Source organism: Octodon degus, unplaced genomic scaffold, assembly GCF_000260255.1.
Source record: "Octodon degus isolate 3935 unplaced genomic scaffold, OctDeg1.0 scaffold00037, whole genome shotgun sequence".
Lineage (NCBI taxonomy): Eukaryota > Metazoa > Chordata > Mammalia > Rodentia > Octodontidae > Octodon > Octodon degus.
The window spans coordinates 7,850,588-7,871,800 of NW_004524613.1; the positions used below are offsets into that span (position 1 = coordinate 7,850,588).

Below are 21,213 nucleotides of genomic sequence, written 5' to 3' on the forward strand. Positions count from 1 at the left end.
AAAAAGAATATGTAGGATTCTTCTATACACTTCATTCAGCTTCCCCAGATGTTGGTATCTTAGATAACTATAACAATTATCAACACTAAGAAATTGCATTGCTATAAAACTACTGGCTTAAGCTTTTCAAAATTTAAAAGAAATTTTTGTTGTTGTTGGTACAGGGTCTCGCCATGCAGTTCAGACTCAGTAATCCTCTTGTCTCGGCCTCCCCGGCACTGGGATTACAGGTGTGCACCACCACGCCTGGTTTCAGGGCCAGCATGGCATGAGGTACCAGGGATCAAACTTGGGGACCTTGTGCTTGCCAAGCAGGCCCTTAGACTGCCAGGCTATCTCCCCAGCCTCTCCTTAATCTTTTTAAAAAATATTTTGTTCATTTATTTGGCACAGGGCCTTGCTATGCAGCTCAGACTAGAAATGATCCTCCTGTCTCAGCCTCCCCAGCACTGGGATTGTAGGCGTTCTCCACCACAACCAGGCAGGGCCAGCTCAGCACAAGGCCAGCAAGGCATGTGTACCAGGGATTGAACCTGGGTCCTTGTGCTTGCCAGGCAGGCACTTAGACCGCCGAGCTATCTCCCCAGCCCCTACTGGCTTAATCTTAACACTAATATTAGCACAAGTATTACCTATAGAAGATTTTTCTGTGTTGTTTGCTGATTTTCTCTTCGTTTCATTCCATCTATATTATTCATTGAAATTCTGACAACAGCCTTGTTCTGTTCATTTATTTGTGTAATTTAGAATAAACCATATGTTTATTATGTTTACAATATAATTTATGTAATATGTTTTTAATATATGGTGACTTTTACCAGGCAGCTTTTAATCAATCCATTACTGTCATTTACTTTTTTGCTCATTTACTTTGGAAAGGTCCTTAGCCTGGCTCCTTTGATTCTCTTCTTTTAATGAAGAGAGTAGGCAGCTAGACAGTTTGACCTTTTCAGAAGCACATTACTTAGCTTAGGTAGATTAAATAGTTTTAAAATTTGGCAGAAAGGAAGATGTTTTCTGGAACCCAACTCACTCTCATAGCTGACCTTTCGGGAAGTAGGAGACATCTCTCCCTGCTCCTGGTCCATTCACTGTTGCAAAATTAAGGGGAAACTTTTACAACGTACTTTGAGCCTTTCAGCTACAGATTCTTATAAAGTGAGTTTCCTTCATTAAGAGGTCTTATTTGCAACCTCAGACATTAAGAGGAAGGTTTTCTTTTTGTTCTTCTTTCCCAAACCCTCTCTTTCCTCCCCTTCCTTGTCTTAGAGCCACTGTCCCCGTAGTCCCAGGCTCCTCTCACGCTACTCTCAAGCTCTTCCTGTCTTTTTACCTCCAGTTTCTGGTCATCTGCAAGTCCTCCTGCTTATCTGCTTAAATGTCTTTTTGTTGTTGTTTTAGTAACTGCTGCCAAATTGCTCTCTTCCTTTATTTTGCCAGTGTTTCCTAACATCAGTTTTTAATAATCTGATCAGTATGAATTGAATCTTGTTTTTAATGTTTCTATTTTTTTGGCTCCTAGTGAAGTTACATACCTCTTATATTTCTATTTTCTTTACTATGAATTGTCGTACATATTTTGACTGATTCTCTTCTAGTTTGTTGGTTTTTATCATTTTCTTTTTAGAACTTACTAACGTTAACTTTAATGAAACCTAATTTAAAATTATTTTCCCAGATTGTTTATGTTGTCTGTATCTTTAAAAATTTCAACGCTACCTTGGGTCAAAAAGGTATCCTTCAATGTAGTCTTCTAACGTGTGTGTGTGTGTGTGTGTGTGTGTGTTAGACTGAGACTTGAACCCAGAGCTTTCACACTGAGTAACATCCCCAACCCATGTACCTTTAATCAGGAGACAATCTTACTAAATCACTTAAGTTGCTCAGGCTGAGCTTGGACTTGAAATCATCTTGCCTCTCAGTCTCTAGTGTGCTGGGGTTATAGGCCTGCACAACTATGCGTGGCTTAGTTTTTTAATGGTTTTTGAGGCATTGTTATATTTATGGCTTCAATCCGCATGAAGTCTGTTTTCTTTATTGTAGTATTATGTACCCTAATAATAACTGTACTTATAGGATATTACCATTGTTTTTTTTGTGTGTGTGTATTACTTTCATAGGCCATGAACATCTACAGACTAAATCTTTTTTTTTTTTTTTTTTTTTTTTTTGGTACTGGGGATCAAACTCAGGACCTTGTGCTTGCCAGGCAGGAGATTAAGCTGCTAAGCTATCTCCCCAACCCCATACAGACTAAATCTTAATTTTTCAGTGTTTAGTTTCTATCTTAGACACTGAGAAGAAGCAGCAGCTGAAGATTTCTTATGTTCTAGGGCTCTTAAAATGGCTCGGAAGGGGACAGAGAAATGGCTCAGTGGAATAAGCACTTCCCTGGCAAGCACATGGTCCTGAGTTCAATCCCCAGTTCTGGGAAAAAAAAAAAAAAAAAAGGCTCTGAAGTAGTTGATCTTCAAAAGGTGAGCCTTGGTTTATTTGATCATCAAGTATTTTCTTAAGATAATTTTTGTACCATGAATTTACCCCTTAAAAGTATACAATGCATTGTTTTTAGTATATTCACAGTGGGCTAAGGATATAGGTGGCATAGTGTCTGCCTGGCAAGTGCAGGGTCCTGAGTTCGATTCCCAGTACCAAAAAAAAGAATGATGTATTCACAGAGTTGTTTCTTCATCACCACTATTTAATAATTCTAGAACCTTAAAAAAGCAACTTAAAACATGTATTGATATCCCTTCTCAGTCACTCCTCCCAATCTTGGCTTCTACTAATCTGCTTTCTATCTCTGTAGCTTGTCTGTTCAGGATATATTATATAAATGGAACCATAGAGTAGTTTGCCTTTTGTGTCTGGCTTTTTTTTCCCCACTTAGCATAGTATTTTTAAGGTTTGTCCATGTTTTAGTGTGTCTCAAGACCATACTTCTTGCAGCTGAGTAGTATTCCATTGTGTGGATATGTCATGTTTGATGTATCCATTTATTCCTCTGTTGATAGGATTTGAAGCGTTTCCACTTTCATGAGCTGAGGTGTTTTTGCATGAGTATGTGGTGCTGAGGATCAAACTTAGGGCCTCATGAATGCTGAGCATGGGTATTTCCAGTTCCTGCCTCTTAAAATAATGCTGCAATGAATGTTCATTTACAAATTTTTGTTTAAACATTTGTGATATAGTTACTGGACCATAACTGTTCAACTTTTTGAGAATTTGACAAACTATTTTTCAAGTGTGGGGCTATGGTTTCTCTTCATCTTCACCAATACTTGTTAATGTCTATTTGCTTTTAGCCATCTTTGTAAGTATGAAGGGACACCACTGTGATTTTGATGTGCATTGTCCTTTTGGCCAGTGATTGTTGAGCACCTTTGCTTTTTTTTTTTTTTTTTGCGGAACTGGGGATTGAACTCAGGCCCTTATGTTTGCCAGGCAAGTGCTTATTCTACTGAGCTGTCTCCCTGGCCCCCATATTTGTTGTTTTTTCATTAGAGTATCTTTTTTGGAGAAATGTCGATTCAGATGCTATGCTCATTAAAAAAATTTTAAATTTTAAAAAATCTTTTATTTATTTGGTACAGGGTTTTGCTACACAGCTTGAACTTGTAGTGATCCTCCTGTCTCAGCCTTCCCAGTGCTGGAGTTATAGACTTGCGCCACCATTCCTGGTTTTAGTGGCCAGCATGGCACACCTGGGGTTCTGAGGCTGATATAGCATGCGGTACCAGAGGTCAAACCCAGGTTCTTGTGCTTGCCAAGCAGGCACTTAGACCACCGAGCTATCTCCCCAGGCCCCTCCCCTTTTTTCATTTTGGTCTTTAAACTTATTTTTCAATCAATATACCCCTTATTTCTTTTAATTTTTCTCTTTTTAGAGTTCTTTATATATCCTGACTACAAGCTATCTATCAGCTATATGATTTGCAAGTATTTTCTCATAGTCTGAAGTTGTTGTTTTACTTCGTTGAAACACAGAAGGTTTTAATTATAATGACAGCAAATGTGTTGTTTCTTTTGTTGCTTGTGTTTTAAGTGATGTATTTAAGAAATCGTTACCTAATCCAAAGTCATGAAGATTTACTACTGTTTTTTTCTTTTTTTCCCATGTGTGCGCACATTGAACTATCTCCTCTGAGCCTCCCTTCTTAAGGCGATCTTGCTAAGACATGCTGACTGGGCTCAAACTTGTGATCCTTGTGACCAGACTCCTAGAGTACTGACACTAGAAATGTAGTTCACCATCCCCAGCTTTACTACTCTTGTCTTACATGAATTTTATAATTTTTAGGTCCTACACTTAGGTTTCTGGGCCGTTTTGTGTACAGTTTGAGATATAGGTCCAACTCTTCTTTTGTTTGTGGATGTGCAGCTGTCCCAGCACCATTTGTTAAAAAGATTGTTTCCCCCACAGGCTTGCCTTGGCATTCTTGTCAGAACTCAGTTGACCATAAATATAAGAGTTAATTTCAGACTTAAAATTCTATTTCATTAATCTCTATTTTTGTACTTATGCCAATGCCACACTGTCTTGATTACTATAACAGCTTGGCTTTTGTAACATCAAATCTGGTGTTTGTCCAAGTGTTTTTGTGGTTAGAAAAATTATGTAAGTACAAAATAGAAATGGCTAATAGCTGTTGTTCATGTAATGATAGTAAGCTCTTATTGAGGCCATTTGCTGTTCTTTTCTTTCCTGGTGATGGAATAAGCTTTGAGAGAGTGCGAGAGTGAGTGAGTGAATGAGAGAGAGAGAGAGAGAGAGAGAGAGAGAGAGAGCGAGCACATGCGCAAGAGCAAGCTCTGATCTTTGTAATTTAAGTAATAGTTACACATAAATCCTCAGAGTGGCTCTGCAGATCCTCTTTGCCCTCCCTAGGGATGACTGGCCTTAGTCAGAGTGCACTACCAGGGGCTTGGAGAGAAGCCTGTAATAGCACTCATTGGCATTTTACTGGCTGTCAGGGGAAGCATGGGCTTTGGAAGCTTTCATTAGCATTAATTGCCCCAAATGCACCATCGCTTTTGACAGTAATAAGCTAAACAGAGGGGTTATTATTCGTATCAGAAAGACTGCGTTTCCTGATGTTAAAACATTTTTTGAGATGTATGTGGCGTGCAGTGTAGGCAAAGAAGAAACTGGCATGATCCCATGTAAGCAGGATTGTCTACACTTAACATGGAGAAACAAGTGCCTTTTTTTTTTTTTTTTTTTTTTTTTTTTTTTTTGTTAACTAGGAAAACACAGTTTTGGTTTGAAGAAGGAAGCAGCTAACCAATAAGGATCCTCCATTGAATAAAGAGCTTTGAAAAAAATTCTCATGGTTTTTATTGCTGAGTTTGTTTTAAAAGAGTAGCATAGAAACACTTTACATCTCAGTATTTACAGAGTTCCATTTGTAGCAAGAGTTTAGGAACAAAGGATTTTCTTTGGGCTATTGCCTATTCACATAATCCTACAGTATTTCTATGCTGTAGAGAAAGCTGTTGCTTAGGAAGCCTTTTAGAATAAGAGAATAAGCCAAGTATTGCTCCAAGTATTTGACTGCAGTTTGTCCTGTGCTCATTCTTCTGTATAGTGTGGGAGTGCTCAGAATATCTTTAAAACAAACAGGCCTACTGACCATGCTGCTCCTGAAAGCCAGTAATCAGGAGGCCAAGCGAAAACCCAAGGTTGGTGGCCTTCTTGGCACTGTGATTTAAATACACTGAGGAGGCCCGCACAGTTCTTTATATCCATTTTCGTGACTGTAGCTCAGTGGTAAAGTGCTTGCCTGCTATATGCCAGGCTCTGGTTTCATCCCAAGCACTTTAGGAAAAAGTAGCAGTTTGGGTATATCCGTCTGCTAATATAAAGGACTGACTGTATGAACATTATACAGAGTCCACCAAAAAGTATATGCACACTTTAGGAAGAGAAAATTTTGTATACATATTTTAATATTAATTAATTTTTTTTTTTTTTTTTTTTTTTTTTTTTTTTTTTTTTTTTTTTTTTTTTGATACAGAGTCTTGCTACACAGTTCAGACTCATAATGATCCTCTTGTCTCAGCCTCCCAGCAGTGGGATTATGGGCACACACCACCACACCCAGTTTCAGGGCCTGCAGGGTGTACCCAGGGTTCTGGGACCAGCATGGCATGCAGTACCAGGCATCATACTCATGTCCTGTGCTTGCCAGGCAGGCGCTTAGACTGCTGAACTATCTCCCCAGCCTTTCATACTAAATTTATTGAGACATAAAAAATCCTAACACACCTGTGGACAAATGAGTCAGTTTGCTGGGAGTCAGTGTCTGCTGTGTATATTTATATAAGCTTTTCCTTTCCAGAAGTGTCTGTATTTTTTTTTTGTCAGACTGTATATTGGGTGATATTTGTAATATAAAAAGTAATAGGGCTGGGGAGATACCTGGGTTTGATCCCTGGTATTGCATGCCATGGTTGGACATACCTGTAATCCCAGCGCTGGGGAGACTGAGACAGGAGGATCACTATAAGTCTGAGCTGTGTAGTGAAATCCTGTACCAAAAAAAAACAAATCCCAAACCCATGCCATATGTTCTCAGAGTCAAACTACTATTATTAATTTTAATTTTTACTAAATTCAAAAAAAAAAAAAAAAAAAAGTAATAGGAAGACAACAATATGTAACTCACAGTCTCATTGCCCAGATAATCTTCATATTTAAAAAATTGGGGTAAATAGGCATGTACTTAAAATGTTGTTTAAGGCTGGACATGGTGGTACATGCCTGTTAATCTGAACTGCTGAGGAGGCAGAGGTGGAAGGATCACACATTCAAGGCTAGCCTAGGTAACTTAGCAAGACCTTGTCTCAAAATAAAATTTTAAAAAGACTAGAGAACGTAGCTCAGTGATAAAATCCTTGTTAAATGTGTGTAAGACCTTGGGTTCAATTCTTGGCACTCCTGGGGGAACTTAAAAAAAAACAAAACATTAAAACAGAATGCTAGTGATTTAATAGTATATTTCTTTCTTATGTACACAGAAGGATCTTTTGATAGAAGGAGCTGTGTTCATTGCTTTTGTCATGAAGTAAAAGATCGCAGATTTACCCTTGAGGATCTAGGGTAACTTGAAGGCCACACCATGACCCACCCACAACACTCCTGTAAAGATTCACCCTGTTGTCTAGGCTCACTGCCAGGCAGTGATTTCAAATGTAATTCTGCCACTAGCATGAAATGTAATTAAAGGCAGGCGGTAATAGCGCCATATCTATCCATAGACATTTACCTTGTTCTCTAATTGCTTCAGAGTAATTCACATAGTGCATGTACTATTATTTATCTAGCTAGTCTCCTGTTTATAGATCTTTAGGTGGGATGATAATGTCAGGATCACATTTACAAATTAAATGAGTAGTCCTTAGGAGAATGATTTGTAGGAATGAAGAGGAAATTACCTGGTTAATGTTGATAAAGACTGCAGAGTAGTTAACTTTCAGACACATTATTTTTATAGCATGACGTGTTACTAATTTCTTGCTTCTCCCAGAACTGCCCAAGGTCTGAATTACCTCCTTATCTTCCTGCCAGTGAAATGTTTCCCACTGCAGTCAGGGGCCACCCCCAGGCAAATTTAAGTCATAGTTTTTTATCCTGCACTTTCACTTTCATAGCACTTTGTACACTCCTCCATAAAGCAGCAGCCTATTCTAATTATAGTTTGCGTATGGACAGGAAGTGCACGTTGTCATCAGTGTATCCCCTGTACCAAGGTACTCTACCTGTGATAGGAAGAGGTAGGGAAAATGGTCTTAGTGAGTATCTCTAAGCCTGGTCAAAGCTCTTTGGCTGCTGCTTTGCTTAAGCCTTCCCCTCCTCAGATGCAGTTGCGTGAATACTTCTGTTGGCTAAGCTGTGTACAGTGACACTTGCTCTGGTTTTGAGCCCTGCAAGTTGTGAGTCAACTTAGAGAGCTTGAAGAGCCAAACTAGAGGCTCCTCGCTCCCTCTTTGGGATGTCTGTTCCACCAGTGGCCATTCCTTCCTCCATTGTATCATCACCCAGTTGCCTACCTTCATGACAGGCAATGATGCTAAGTATCGTTCTCTCTACGGGTGGCTGGATATTCAAGCAGAGATGGTAGTGGCCTTATGGCTCCTAGTAATACATGTATTCTTCTTTGTAAAAACAAAGCCAAACACCTTACTCAACAAGGCTTTGTCACAAAATAGTTATCATGGAGGTAAGAGAGAAGGCTATTAGAATTACCTGGTAGCCATCTTTCTGTCTTTAATTTTGCTTCTTTGCCCTTGATTTGAGGCTGTCACATCTTATATATGGCATTTGAAAAAAGTGCTGAAGTTCTGTCCTTCAGGTCTTTGCCAATTCTTCCACCACTATTCCTTGATTCTGACTTAGACTATAAACCAGTGGAATTCGATGAGGATTTCCTGAAGTATTATGCCCAAGCATATCAAATATTTGGAAGCTCAGAGATATATTTGCACATAAGTGCCTCGGGTTTGCATAATTTGCATATTTAAACTTCGATTTTTAACTCAGAAATTTCCCATGAATAGGCTTTTAACATTTCTTTGTCTTTTTGGGAGGGATATATACATTTTTTTTAATTTTTAAATTATTTACTTGTGTTAGCTAGCTCTTTGAGGTAATATTTATAAGGAAAATATAGAATGTAAAAAGTGTAAGAATCAAGATGGATCAGTTTGTGCTTACAATAAACTCCAAATTCAGTGGCTTAGAACAGTAAAAGACTTGGAGATGGTAGCACATGTCTACAATTGCAGCAGTCTCAGAGGCTGAGGCAGGAGGGTGGTGAGTTTTAACCTGGCTTGGACACCTTAGTGACTTGGTGGGGCTTTGTATCAAGATAGAAAGGTAAGTGGCTGACGAGTCAGGTGCTCTGCTTCATCTTCTCCTTCCTCCTGGGCACTGGTGAAGGAGCAGGCCTCTCTGCACATTGTGTGTGTCCACTTTAAAATGACAGTCTGCTTCTGCACACATTTCATTGGCCAGAGCAAGCCACGTGGCTATGCCTTACTTGAGGGGAAAGTAGAGGTTAGAATTCTACCACATACACAGAAGGGAGATTAGCATTTGGTGAGCTGTACAGATAATTACCATAGCTTCTTAGGTCTTCATGGTAGTTATAGTACTCTTTCATGCGGTTGGAGGGCGCCAGAGAAGCTGCAAAGCTAGGTGCCTAAACACGTGGATTTTGAGTGCCTGAGCTTGAATACTGGCTTCGCCATTTACTGTCTAATCTTGAGAAAGCAGCTTGATCTTCTAACCTTTAATTTCCCATTTGAAATAAAACTTTTACAGTATTTTTGTGAAGATTAAATGAGATCGTCTTTACAAAGCCAGTGCTTTTCACAGAGTAAGCACTCATTGAATCTTTTTTTGGAGGACAGGGGGAGTCTTTTTGAGACAGGGTTTTGCTATGCAGCTGAGGCTGGCCTTGAACTCACTTTGTAGCCCAGGCTGGGCTCAAACACAGTAATCCTCCTGCCTCAGTGTCCTGAGTGCTGGGATTACAGGTGTGCGCCACCACTCCTGGCTGCTCCTGAATCTTAGCTGTCACTACAATTGAGAGCTTATTGATTTGAATTATTTAAAAGTTACTGCTTTAGCACATGCTTGCGACTCCAGCACATAGGAGGCAGGAGGATCACTGCAAGTTCAAGGACAGCCTGAAGAACATAGCAAGACCCTGACTCAAAAAAAGAAAGAAAGAAAAGAAAAAAAAAAAAAGGTTACTGCTTCGTAGTTTTCTCCTTTATGTTAAAAAAACTCATGAAAAGGTATACCTTGAAAAATATATACCTGTATCATCCAACCAAAGCCACAAAAGGAAAGGAGTAAGAATCGAGTTGCCTTTTAGACCTCAGGATGGACAGAGAAGACCACCTTGCTCAGTCAGTTTTGCTGTCACCTTTTGATGGCTTCTGTCAAGGTTCCTACCACTGAAAGAAAAAAAAATAAGACTTGTGTCTTAGGATTTTAGTATCTTAACTTTTTTTTTTTTTTAATTTTATTTATTTGTGTGTGTGTGTGTGTGTGTGTGTGGCCAGCTCAGCCCACCAGGGGGCGGGGCTGGCTGGCATGTGGTGCTGGGGGATTGAACAGTGGTCCATTTGCTTTACTAAGCTTGTTCTAAGTAGGTGCTTTAGACCACTGAGCCATCTCACCAGCCCCTTAACTTTTTTAAAGAGTAGACGAGTTGGGATGTATGTGTTCAGTCTTTGTGTACCCATTGACTGACTTGGCAATTGTCTTCTATATTTTGCTCTAGCTCAGAGTCAAGATCTCCACTGAAGTTGGCATCACAAATGTTGATCTGTCCACTGTGGATAAGGATCAGAGTATTGCACCCAAAACTACCCGGTAAGTGAGGGAGGCTGTGGGGTTCCCAGCTCTAAAGCGAGAAGGACATGCTTTCGCACTGGGTCCTCCAGGTGGAATCTGCAGTGATCCATTTAGCACTCTATACTCTGGAGACTAGTTCCTGTGGTACTGCTCTAAGTATTCTGCTAGGTATTTGAGCAGAGCTTTCGGCCGGAACCGCCATCTTCCAGTAATTTGCCAAAATGACTAACACAAAGGGCAAGAGGAGGGGAACCCGGTATATGTTTTCCAGGTATTTGAGCAGAGCTGGGAATTCTGTATCCTGATGTTCAATCCAGGAGCAAAACTGGTTACTACCGATTCACAATGGGATACAGGTTTTCTAGGATATAAGTCTTGAGTTCAGTTATGCCACTAAGCACATTATTTAGTTCTGAGTGGAAAAGCAATGTATTCATTTACATTTTGGCATAGTTGCCTTATCTTCATGTAGTCATGGATTTACTTCCAGTGGCCTCATGGGGGCTGTATCTGATCTGTAGGTCTGAGGTCAGTGGAAGCCTCATAGGTCCTTAGAATTGAGGTGGTAAACACCTAGCACTAAGGCTACCCTTCCCCTTGCCAAGTCCATACAGGGCATTACTGAGTCATAGTCCTTGTCCCTGCTGACCTAAGATGCTGCTGAAGGTGACCATGAATAGTTGGTCAGAATGCTGAATGGTGCCCTTTTGCAGGAAAGAGGACAGGTGTTTATCTAGATCTCTGGGTATAGTTCGTAGTCAAATTTTATTTAAGTTGCATAGACCAGATAGTAGGTGAACACTGAAGGCCATTTTGAAGCCAGCACCTGGAAGCCAGTAGTCACTCCTTTTAAGTCATGTTTCTGTCTCCTGCTTGGTTATCATCTTAGTGATATTGGAGAGAAAAATGTTTGAGAATTCACTGAAGTAATGTCTGTGAGAGTACATCCCAAAGTTTGTAGATTGAACCGTTGGTCTTTATTCATGAGTAAATTTAAAGCTAGAGTATTAAATGTAAGTATAAATGTGAAATAAAGCCAGGTGACAGCTGTGTAACCATTTGGCTTATTTACCCCCTGGCCATCTTATCCGAAAGTTCCAGGAAATAGCAATACCAAAAAATAGTTTTCCTCCTCAAGTTTTCATTTTGAGAAAATGACTTTTTAAAACCCAATTTCAGGGCAGAAAAATAAATTGAAGCAGTGTCCAGGAACAAAATACGTTTTCTAAAAAAAAAAAGACAAAAGCTCAGTCTTTGTTTTTTTTCTTTCACTTTGCATTCTTTCTTTCCCCTGTCCCCTAGTCTTCCACAAATAATGCTGCTGGAATCAATCCCATGACTGCTTCTCCTGCAGCTCTGCCAGTGCAGCTCTCAGCCCAACTCTGTGCTTGCCAAGGTCTACGTGAGCTCTAATAGCTTGGTTAAGTTGAGACCTTAGGTCCTTGAAGTGAAAGCCCAGAGGTACAGGCAACTGCACAGAGCATTTCCTCAGACTGCTTTTCTCTGTCTTGGCTGTGGGGCTGAGGGTGGAGCTCTATGGTACAGCACTTGCCCGGTGTGCACAAGGTCCTAGGTTCATTTCTCAGCAGCTCAAAGAAACAAAACAAAGTAACAACAGCAAACCCTCTCTTCTGGCTTTATCATTCTACTTTGTTTTGTTTTTTTGGTACCAGGAATTGAACTGATGTTCACACTTGCCAGGCAAGTGCTGTGCCACTAAGCTGCATCCTCTGACCCAGTCAGTCCACTTTGACCACAGGCCATAGACATTTCTCTTCATCTGTCTGCCTACCACTGAAATCTTACAAGGGGAGAGGGAGGATTAGGCAGTCACATAAAGAATATTCCTTGCTTGTTCTCCAAGATATAGAGATCCTGCCTGACAACTCTCTGTAATGTCTCTTTCAGGGTAACCTACCCAGCCAAAGCCAAGGGCACATTCATTGCAGACAGCCACCAGAACTTCGCCTTGTTCTTCCAGCTGGTGGATGTGAACACTGGTGCTGAACTCACCCCTCACCAGGTCAGGAAGAAGCCAGACAGTTCTCTTGGAATTGTCTGGAAACATGAATGCACACTACACTGATGATGTAGTTTAACATGGACAAGAAAAAAATGACATGTTCCTGCTTTCAGTTCTTGACTCCAAGCCCTGGCGGGCCCACCTGATGCTCTACCCCTCAGACCATGGAATTCATGCCTGCCTGCCTGCCCGCCCGCCCGCCCCCTTCCTTCCCTCCCTCTCTCCCTCTCTCTTCCTCTCCCTTCTTTCCTCTCTGTTTCTCCCTCCCTCCATCCCTCTCTCTCGCGTACTTTCTCTCTGTCTCTGTCTCTGTCTCTCTCTTTCTTTCTGTTTTGTGAGTACTGGGAATTGAACTCAGGACTTTGCAATTACCAGGCAGGTGCTATGCTGCTGAGCCATCTCCCCATCCATGCCTCTTGTAAAATGATGAGCTGGTATTGAAAAGATGTTTTTAGGACAAATTAGCACTTAATTGAAGTGCTAATTTAAAAATTTTTGATGTAAAGGAAAAGGAGAAAGATTAAAATTTCCAAAAAAGAAAAAGAGAACCTAAGCAGAGGATCCAGATCTTGTTTGTGTTTGAGATAGGGTCTTACATATATAACTCACAGCGGTCCTCCTTTCTGAGCTCTCCCGACTGCTGAGATCACAGGCTTGTACCACCATGCCCAGCTCTCCAAATCATTTTTTTGTTGTGGAGTTCTGAAGAATAGCCTTTTAAAAACTTGTGTGATAAAAGCAGTCCCTTATTTTACATATAGAAAATGGAAATTATCATTTTAAAGATTTTTAAACCAAGTAGCCTTTTCTCAAAGTACCTAAAATGGCACCTTGCTCTCAGATACCTCCCCTATCTCCTGCCTCTATCATCAACATTAGAGAAAAACTACTCTCAGTCCTCTCATGTGTAGTAAAGTGTTGTCTAAATGAAGCTACAGGTAAGTACTTTGGCTCCCTACAGTTAAGAAAAAATGAGGGTGACTAGGGAGATGGCTTGGCAGTCTTAAGCACCTGCCTGGCAAGCACAAGGACCCGAGTTCGATCCCCAGTGCCCTACTAGCCACTGAAACTGGGCATGGTGGCACACGCCTGTAATCCCAGCACTGGGGAGGCTGAGAGAGGAGGATCACTGTTGAGTCCAAGCTGCATAGCGAAGCCCTGTACCAAATAAATAGCATTTTAAAAATTTTTTTGAAAAAAAGAATGAGGGAACTCATGGCTTGGCTTCAGGATTCATGTTGACACTTAGTCGTAACCAGCAGTTTTGTCTAGGCTGAGAGGCAGCGTCAGAGCAGACTGCTGCAGTGACTGGAATTGCATACAGACCTTCTTGTTCCCCTTTCTTGTGGCTGCAGCTGCTGTACCTGTGCTGCTGAATTCCCCTAGGGCTGCAGGCCTGGTACCTTTCTCTTCTACCCTCAAACTCCAGGGTCTTTTACAGTTTCACCTCCTGTTCCAGGTGTCTTGATCGGGGCACTTAGCCATGCTGGCTGATCTATAAGCACTTTTTAATCCCTTCCAGTTCTCTTCCACAGTGACATTTGCCAGCCAAATAACACTAAGGAAGAAGAGTATTAAGGGAAGAAATTTTTAAGAGTAGATTGGCAAGAATAGGGTTAGGGCAGGGAGAGTAGGTGAGGAAACAGAACTTTAATTGAACACTTGTTTCCTCTGAGTTCTGTTTTGGAATCCATGACTCAGAGACCTCCAAGATAAAAATAGCATTTTTGCAGATGAGCTTGGCAGCCACTTGCACTTAGCTAAAAAGATCAGGCATCCAGACTTGTCTAATTCCTGACTAAGACACATACATCACTGTAGTCAGGTTGGTTCACATCTCTGAACTCCTTTCCCTAATTAGGTGCAAATGAGATTTCACCTTTTTCTATAATTCCAGCACTGAGTGACCGTGGCACCTCATTTAATGTTTGTGCTTTATGGTCTATAATTGGAATCTACCTACCTACCTTATTGAATTCTTCATTTTCAAACACTTCAAAGAAAGCTCTGAGTAAATATTAAGTTTTGCTGTGCAGTGGTACCTCTATTCACAAATTTGATTCTTTCCACAATTCTGGTCACAAACCATGTTGGAAAGAACCGAATCAAATTCAGTGGTGAGGTTCAATGTGGACCCTGTGGGAAAATTTGATTTGGTTATCATCCAGTTTGGTTTGTGACCAGAATCACAGAGAAAATTGAGTTCATGAACCGAGGTACCACTGGAGTTGTAAAGCAGAGAAATCTTAATTTTTTTGTGCCACTGGGGCAGGGGTTTAAGTGATTAAACTTAGTATCATTATACTGAGTATACTACTAGCAACTGTTGGCTGACCAGCTAGTATATACTATGCCCAGAACTACATGTTTTGCATTCATTACTACAAATCTTGATATGCATATACCACACGCAGAAGTTAATCTGCCTGGTTTAAGGGTGAAGAAATCAGGGTCCAAAGAGGTTAAATAACCTGCTCAGCTAGTAACTAGTGGAGCCTGCTTTATCTGTCTTCAGAGCTGGGGCTCTCCGTGACATCAGGCTGCTCTGCTCAATTAGAACTCTGCCTTGCTGTCGACCCCAGAGCGGCCGCTACTGAATCTCTAGCTGAAGGCGCTAGGAAATTGAAAACGGTCCTTTCACAGTTCCAGTTCATTTCCCTTCTTTTCAGCCTCTAGTGAAGGAGTTAATTGGGCAGCAAAGTGGCCAAAAGGCTGGCAGGAAGAAGAAATTGCAGCTGCAGCAAAGGATTTAAATCATCCACAAACTGGGCACTGGGCATTTAGTCCCCCCTAAGTTAAGTTTCTTTCCTTGCACCAGCAAAAAATTGTCTCTGAGCTAAAAACTAGAATGAGATGGCTATTGCTTCCACTGGGTAGCTCTGGTAGATCCTGGAACTCTTACTCTGATGAAAAAACTGAGAGTCTGCTGCCTGGTTGATGTGACATTGGGCCCAGTCGGGAGGTTGCTGCTGCTTCTGCTGCTGTTGTTGCTGCTGCTGTTACTGCTATTTTTCTGAGGTGCTGGAGTCTTTAAACTGAACTATATTTGTAGCCTTTTTTGATTATTTTTGGTTTTGCTGAGTTGCCCAGGATGAGCTAAGAGTTGTTCTCTTTCTGCCTCAACCTCCCAGAGTGCTGGCATTATAGGTGTGCACAGCATACCTAGCACCCACACAGAGTTTGAAATGATCAGATGAAAGGTTGTGTTATTGTTCTATTTAGACATTTGTCCGGCTCCATAACCAGAAGACTGGCCAAGAAGTGGTATTTGTTGCTGAGCCAGACAACAAGAATGTGTACAAATTTGAACTGGACACCTCAGAAAGAAAGATTGAATTTGACTCGGCTTCAGGCACCTACACTCTCTACTTAATTATTGGAGATGCCACTTTGAAGAACCCAATCCTCTGGAATGTGGTATGTGTCTGATGTACCTGACCCAGATGCAGGTAGTTGTGCCATTGTTACGTATAGCTTGTTTCTGGGCCCCAGGGCTCTTCACCAAGCCTTGCCTGTGCCTCTCAGGCAACAGAAGAGCATCAAGAGGTGGGCGTTGTGTCCTGCTCTGTAAATAGCTTTAGCCTTATGCAGGTAGCTTGCTGCACGGTAAGTGCTTAACAAATATATATATATATGTATTTTTTTATGTATTCAATATAGGGTCTCACTATGCAGCTTAGACTCATAGTGATCCTCCTGTTTTCAGCCTCCCCAGCACCAGGATTACAGGTGTGTGCCACTGCACCAAGTCTCCGTGGCAGACTGAGCATGCCTGGGGACAGGGCCAGTGCAGCTGGTGGTGCTGGGAATCAAACCCAGGTCCCTGTGCTTGCTTAAGCAGGAGCTTAGTCCACTGAGCTATCTTGCCGGCCCTACTAAATACTGACTGAATAAATCAATTGTAGATTGTCCTCATGCATTTTAGTAAATCTGAATTCCTGTAAATGTTATACTAGAAAGAGAATATTGTGTTATAGTAAGATTATGAAGAATGCTTAGATGTAAAAGGCCCTAGCCATTGAGCTACATATGATATAGTCTCATGGAAGGAATAAATTTGAATTTTCATAATAGCTCAGGATAGTGTTATGCCAGTGAGTTGTGAGACTGCAAAATGCTATTAAACTGATGACCACTTGTGTAGCATGTTGAGCTTTTCACCTACACCCTTCACTTTGGATTAGTGTGATGACAGAAAACTTCTTGAAAGACATGACTTCAAGCAAGGAGTAGAAAGGCAGGGGCTTTGTCAGGCTGTTATCTGGGGCCTGTGGGAGACTGGGGGGAGCAGTGCTGAGAAGCGCCACATGCTTCTGGGGAAATGTGAGTGCTTCTGTCTTTCGGAGCCCCTGCACCCTGTGGAGAACAGCAGAGAGTGCAGCTGGAAAGGGGCAGAGGCCAGATTGCGGTCTTGAGAGGACAAGCGGACAGGCATATTTCTGTGTTCATGGCTCCCTTTCTTCTGAACTTTGGGCTACTTTTGTACAAAAGTGCATTTTCATTTTCTTTTCTTTCCTTATGTGACTAAATTACATGTCGAAGGGACAACCAGCAGTTTCTGATTATAGCTGAAACAGCCGGTGTACCAGCTGAGATTTTTGTATTAGGCAGCTGTATGAGGCTTTTTCTATCATAGTAGTAGAAAATTGGAACTCTTGCTCTAAAAAACATCTTCAGCAAATACTTGTTTTGTTCTTGAAATCTGTACTACCTCAATTTGTCAACTAATGGATCAGAAATGATTGGGCTGCCTGGAGCATTTTTTCTGTTGTGGATGTGATTTAGAAAGTCGTACTGCTGAGGAATCCCCCACCCCCATCCCCCTAAAGGCTGTTCTCATTTTTTAGGCTGATGTGGTCATCAAGTTCCCAGAAGAAGAAGCTCCCTCGACTGTCCTGTCCCAGAACCTTTTCACCCCGAAACAGGAAATTCAGGTATATTGAAAGGCCTTCTCACTGGACACAATGAGAAGCAGCAAGCCCCTGGGCTACAGCTTTGGTCCTTCCTTTAACCTATTTATGTGGTATTTATTTGAGCCTTACCACCCTGTGAGTTAGGCAAGGCAAATAGCAGACCTGTCCTGGAGCTGGTCAGACAGGTTTGGAGGGCCAGTGTGGATTCCCCAGATTCCCCAGATTCCCAGGAGCAGAATGGGGCATAAAGTCAGAGACCACTTTTTCTGCTATACAGGAGCTCAGACCTCAGGTGACTGCTTGGCAGCTGGAGGCTTTAGGAAGCTGTCCTGTTCCCTTCTGCATAAATCAATCAACTCGCCTGGGGAACAAAGCTTTACTCCCATAGTCAAGCTCCTCATCTCTACTAAGGAGCTTGTCCTTCTCCTTACAACAGAAAAATCAGCAAGCCCTACCTACCACAGCTCAGAGGAGGCCTACGATGACCAAAATGAGCATGAATGAGTGAAGTGAGGCTAGGCCAGGTGTAGTGGTGCACACCTGTCAGGACACTAGGGCACACAGATCATAAGTTTGAGACCAGCCTGGGCTGCATAACAAAACCTTATGTCTTGTCTCAGAAAAGAAAAACAAGGCAAAACAAGAGGAACTAAATAACAAAAACAAAGATGAAGAAAGGGCTTGAATAGTTCTAGGAATTGTTACAAAATAAATGTTTAAAAGTTTGGGTAATGGGCAAGGAAACGGAAGTAAATTCACTGGGTGGACTGTTTTGACTGTTTTGCAATCGTGAAACATGGTCAAACTGAAAACATGGAAGCCTTGTATAACTTCCTGTGAAGTGTTAAAAGTAGAGTGCTTATTTTCACTTTACTGTTCACATGTTCACAATAAGGCCATATTTGTACATGTTGTTGCTGGGTGGCTCTGAACTGCCAGTGTTTCAAGCTGGTGGAAATGTGTTAGGACATATTCAAGGGCTCAGAGGGTGGAGTAGTAGAATTTTCCCTGAAACTCTCCCCATGTTGATGCAGCACTGGTCAGGAATACACGGTGCAGAGCCAGGTGTGCTGGCACATGTTTGTCATCCCAACATTCAGTATGGTAAGGCAGAAGGATTGCTACAAGTTGGAGGCCAGCCTGGGTTACATAGGTAGTTCTTGAACTATGTAGCAAGACCTTGTCTAATGGGACAATGAAAAAAAAATGTGCAGAGCTGGAGTGATTGCTCAGTAGAATAAGCACTTGCCTAGCAAGCACAAGGTCCTGAGTTTAATCTCCAGTACCGCAAAAAAAAAAAAAATAAATAAAAGTGCAGTGCCATTAGCGAGAAAGGCACTTCTCTGGTAAGGAAGGGTGCTGGCCGATCAGGAGAGTGGGGTAACTGGGCAGCAGCAGCCTCTACAGATCATTGAGAAATACCTTAATGATGGTGGCAGCAAAGAGGAGGTGAGGTGAAAATTTAGCAAGAAGAGCCTCAGGTGGGCTCTGGCAAACAGGGCACTGGCAAACAGGGCCAGAGTTTGCACATTGGAGGGAAAAAAAGGTTCAATTTGCATGTGTGTTATATCTCAAAGCACAGTTGTTCACTGCCCTATTCCCTTTTGTCCTCACAATATCTTAACAAGCCTAGTAGGGTGGTCATTGCTCTCCATATGCTCAGTTGTCCACTGGGAAACGGCGGCAAAGAGTGCTCTCATAGCCGTATATGTCAGTGTGGAGCTAAACAGAGGTCTGTGGATTCCTAGTCTATTGCTGCCTCTTTGTACTGATTAGGTGAGCTTCCAAAAAAGAATTCATGTTGAGTTGCTCAGGGAAAAAAATCAATTATCAGGAGAAAGGTTTACCCAGGGCTGTGGTATAATTCTGGAAAGCAGGTGGTGTTTTAAAGAAGGAGAAAGTATGTTCAGTGCTTCCTTAGAGCCATGGCCAGGGCAAGACGGGTAAGTTAGGGTTGCAACCATCTCTAGTAAGGCGCTGTTAAATGTTAAAAGGAGAGGGCATTACTGCCAGCTAGCTGACTGAAGCAGGGTGGCAGCGTATTCCGCCCTTGGAACTCAAAGCATGAAGAAATGCAGAGCCTGCTTTGGATCCACACACATGGCCACCCTCTATGATACCAGCCAGATACTCCTTGGGTTGTGTTCTCTAACATGTAAATGGCAATGTGTCTTTGAGGTAGAAAAAGAATTAGCTAAGCAGTGAGCTGGGACCAGTGTAGCATCTTGGGAAGGGAGACCTTTGGGCTCAAAAGCCAGTATTAAGAGGTGAAAGGCCAAGTGGCTACTTGTTACCAGAATGTTTTAGCCTGTGGGGGCATTTCCTCTTCATACTTGTCATTGACCTTTTGAAGTACATGGCTGCCCCTGCTGGAAGGTCCAGTTCTCACGTCTTCCCTGTGTGTCTTTTGGCAGCACCTGTTCCGCGAGCCTGAGAAGAGGCCCCCCACGGTGGTGTCCAATACATTCACGGCCCTGATTCTCTCCCCTTTGCTCTTGCTCTTTGCTCTGGTGAGTCACTGTAATTAGCATGGGCAGCGGGTGTCTGACGCCAGACTCGGCAGACGTAGCCATTGTAAAGGAGGCTTTGTGCTCTGGCCTCAGCACAGCTCCAGAGGGGTCCAGCAGCTGTGACCTGAGCTGATGGTCAAAACATTTTAGAATAACCAAAATTCCCCGCTATGGGGGAGCAGCCAGATAAACTGATCCATTAATAAGAGGGCATGAGAAAGTTCCTAAGAACCAAAGTGACAAAAATGTGTAGGCTGCGATACTCCATGAGAATGTTCAGATGAAATGAAGTGTGAAAAAGCAAGGCCCATGCTGCTGGCAGTGAAGAATGGAGAGCAGAAGTTGCACATTCCAGCTCTGTTGGGAGCGTAAAACTGCAGAGAACCGGAAGTCCTCATAAAAGCAAGAGTTCATTAGTGCACTCACAGAATAGGACAGTATACAGCTTGTTCACAGAATGGATAAATCTCTGTGCTGATAGGTGGCCCAAGTGAGCAAAGCAAGGAGTAGGATAATTGTAGATAGAGTGTTATCCTCTCTGTGGAAAGATGTTTAAAAATACGTATTAGGCGGGCCAAATAGCTCAGCAGGTTAAAGTGCCTGCTTAAGCAGACACGGGTTGGAGGTTCGATCCCTAGGCCTGCTGTGCTGACCTCACTCCCTGGGGTGCACTGAGACAGCAATTGAGACTGGGTGTGGTGGTGTGTGCCTGTAATCCCAGCACTTGGGAGGCTGTAAACTGGAGGGTCACTATGAGTCCGATCCATGTAGTGAGACCCTGTAGAGCCTGTACTAAACACACATACACACACACACACACACACACACACAATGTATTAGTGTCGGTCCCCTCTGGGGAGAGGATATTTTAGAGAGTATAGAGGAAAGAAACATTTAGCTTGTATGTTCGTTGTGCTTATATATTTTTAAAACAATTAGAGTTTTCTTTGTTTCTTTTAAAGTTATAAATACAGTGCATATCCTCAAAGTTCAGAGAATTTTGAGGAAAACTCATTCGATCTTACTTTGGGGGAATTGTTCCCAATTAATTTCTAGATTGTAAGAAAAAGAGTTTTATTGGTTAATCTAAGTCTTGAATTCCACAAGTTTTTGAGAACCAAATTGAGGGTATGTATACCTTTTCTCATATTTGACAAAAATTTCAAAAGGCATAGAACTCACAGAACACACAGGCGTCCTACCAGCTTCCAGGGAGGTTATCATACCAGTTCTTATAGAACTTAGTGAAAGAGCTGCTTGCTTCTTCATAGATGCAGATTTTGACCTTTCAGCCTCATGGTTTCACCTGTTTTAAAATAGAAGTGTTTGCTGTCATAAAATATTATATTGAGGTTTGAGTTAACCAAGCACATTTCAGAACAGGTGCTGAGATTTCTT

The 21,213-nt window shown here is 41.9% G+C and overlaps 1 protein-coding gene across 2 annotated transcripts in view; it reads left to right on the top strand.

Annotated features, from left to right (window-relative positions):
- Positions 1-21,213, top strand: part of Rpn2 (ribophorin II) — a 66,904-nt gene that overhangs the window by 38,998 nt on the left and 6,693 nt on the right. For both annotated transcript variants that reach the window (XM_023714798.1, XM_004630890.3), the window contains exons 10-14: positions 10,296-10,387; positions 12,278-12,392; positions 15,615-15,809; positions 17,240-17,326; positions 19,720-19,815. In XM_023714798.1, coding sequence (XP_023570566.1) covers positions 10,296-10,387; positions 12,278-12,392; positions 15,615-15,809; positions 17,240-17,326; positions 19,720-19,815 — 585 coding nt within the window. The remainder of the gene's footprint in view (positions 1-10,295; positions 10,388-12,277; positions 12,393-15,614; positions 15,810-17,239; positions 17,327-19,719; positions 19,816-21,213) is intronic.